Here is a 1,337-nt window from a genome sequence, read left to right as displayed (position 1 = left end):
TTGTATTTTTCTGGATTTTTGTTTTAGATTCCATCACTCACAGTTGAAGAGTACCTATGATAAAAAAATTACAGTCATCTACAAGCTTTGCAAGTGGGAAAACCTGAAAAATCAACAGTGTATCAAATACTTGTTCTCCCCACTGTATGTATGTTAAACAAAAATACTTTAAATCTGAACAATTCCTTCACAAATGCCTACTATGCTATGAGAGGAGTTCTGCTGAAGGTGATATGTGCTGCGGCATCTTGGGCCTCGCCGAGCACATTTACCASATTCTATAATTTCAATGTGGCTGCCTCTCATCCTCTGGGCCAGGTGCTTCTTCAAGGGTCTCCTGGGCTTCCTCAGTGAGGTATGTGCTCAGGATTCTGTGTGACATCGTTGGTATTAGTCATTCAATGTTTTCAGCACTGCCCTCTGGCGGTCAGCAGGGATGAAATGGAACGAAAGTTAAGAATGTAACTACGGTTCTATGAATCCAGAATTACTGCCAGAGCTTCTGTCACCCAGAATCCTCGCGTTTCGCGAGAAGATTCTGTAGGAGCAGAGCCCCGGATGTTACCCGCCTATATCGGTTCAAGGTAATCATCTGATGGGTCACAGCTGTGACTTTGTTGATATTAATTACTCGAACATCGCATTTGCAAAAGAAACATTCAATGCTTTCAGCACCGCCGTTTGACGGTCATTCGGGATTCATAGAACCGTGGTTGCATATGTAACTTTCGTTTTATTTGTTGAGATTCCATTTAAGGTATTTAGTTAAAAAGAATTGAGAGAATAGAAAAACATCACAATAGTTTGAAACCTTGCCGTCATAAAAGGGAGAAGTGTGATTTACAACAATAAAATGTCTATTTTTAATTGATAAATAGTTAAAACATTTTCCTTTCTCTTTTGCAGAAGTCGTTCATTTATTTAATGTAAATTTAGTGTACTGATCTGACATTTAACTAATACATACTGTAAATTTTCTGGTAATTGTTTCCTTATAGATATTTATTTTAAAAACAACTTCACATCATAAATTTTATTTTAAAGTTACAAATATGTGCAGCTTTATGTTATTTCTGTGTACAGTGTTTGTATATTAGTGATAATAAAACAGTTAACAGTTGATCCTTACCTGTTGTCCGTTGCGAATGAACATACTGAACCAGGTCCGGACTTTACTGTTGGTTCCCAGCAGCAGACCACTAACGTAAGACACAAGTGGGCTGACTGCCTCATCAGGTGCATCTGGCTTATAGTCCAAAGTAAGAGCCACACCAAGACCGGGCAGGTGACACTCCTCCACCTGAAAAAAAAAACACACACACACACACACACACACA

The 1,337-nt window shown here is 38.6% G+C and overlaps 1 protein-coding gene across 1 annotated transcript in view; it reads right to left on the bottom strand.

The window, feature by feature from the left end:
• Positions 1-1,337, bottom strand: part of ints2 (integrator complex subunit 2) — a 48,286-nt gene that overhangs the window by 36,370 nt on the left and 10,579 nt on the right. The window contains 1 exon segment of the mRNA XM_014026538.1: positions 1,130-1,300. Within this exon segment, the coding sequence (XP_013881992.1) occupies positions 1,130-1,300 (171 nt within the window).

This window comes from Austrofundulus limnaeus, unplaced genomic scaffold, assembly GCF_001266775.1.
Source record: "Austrofundulus limnaeus strain Quisiro unplaced genomic scaffold, Austrofundulus_limnaeus-1.0 Scaffold565, whole genome shotgun sequence".
NCBI lineage: Eukaryota > Metazoa > Chordata > Actinopteri > Cyprinodontiformes > Rivulidae > Austrofundulus > Austrofundulus limnaeus.
This window is presented reverse-complemented; position numbering and strand designations above follow the sequence as displayed.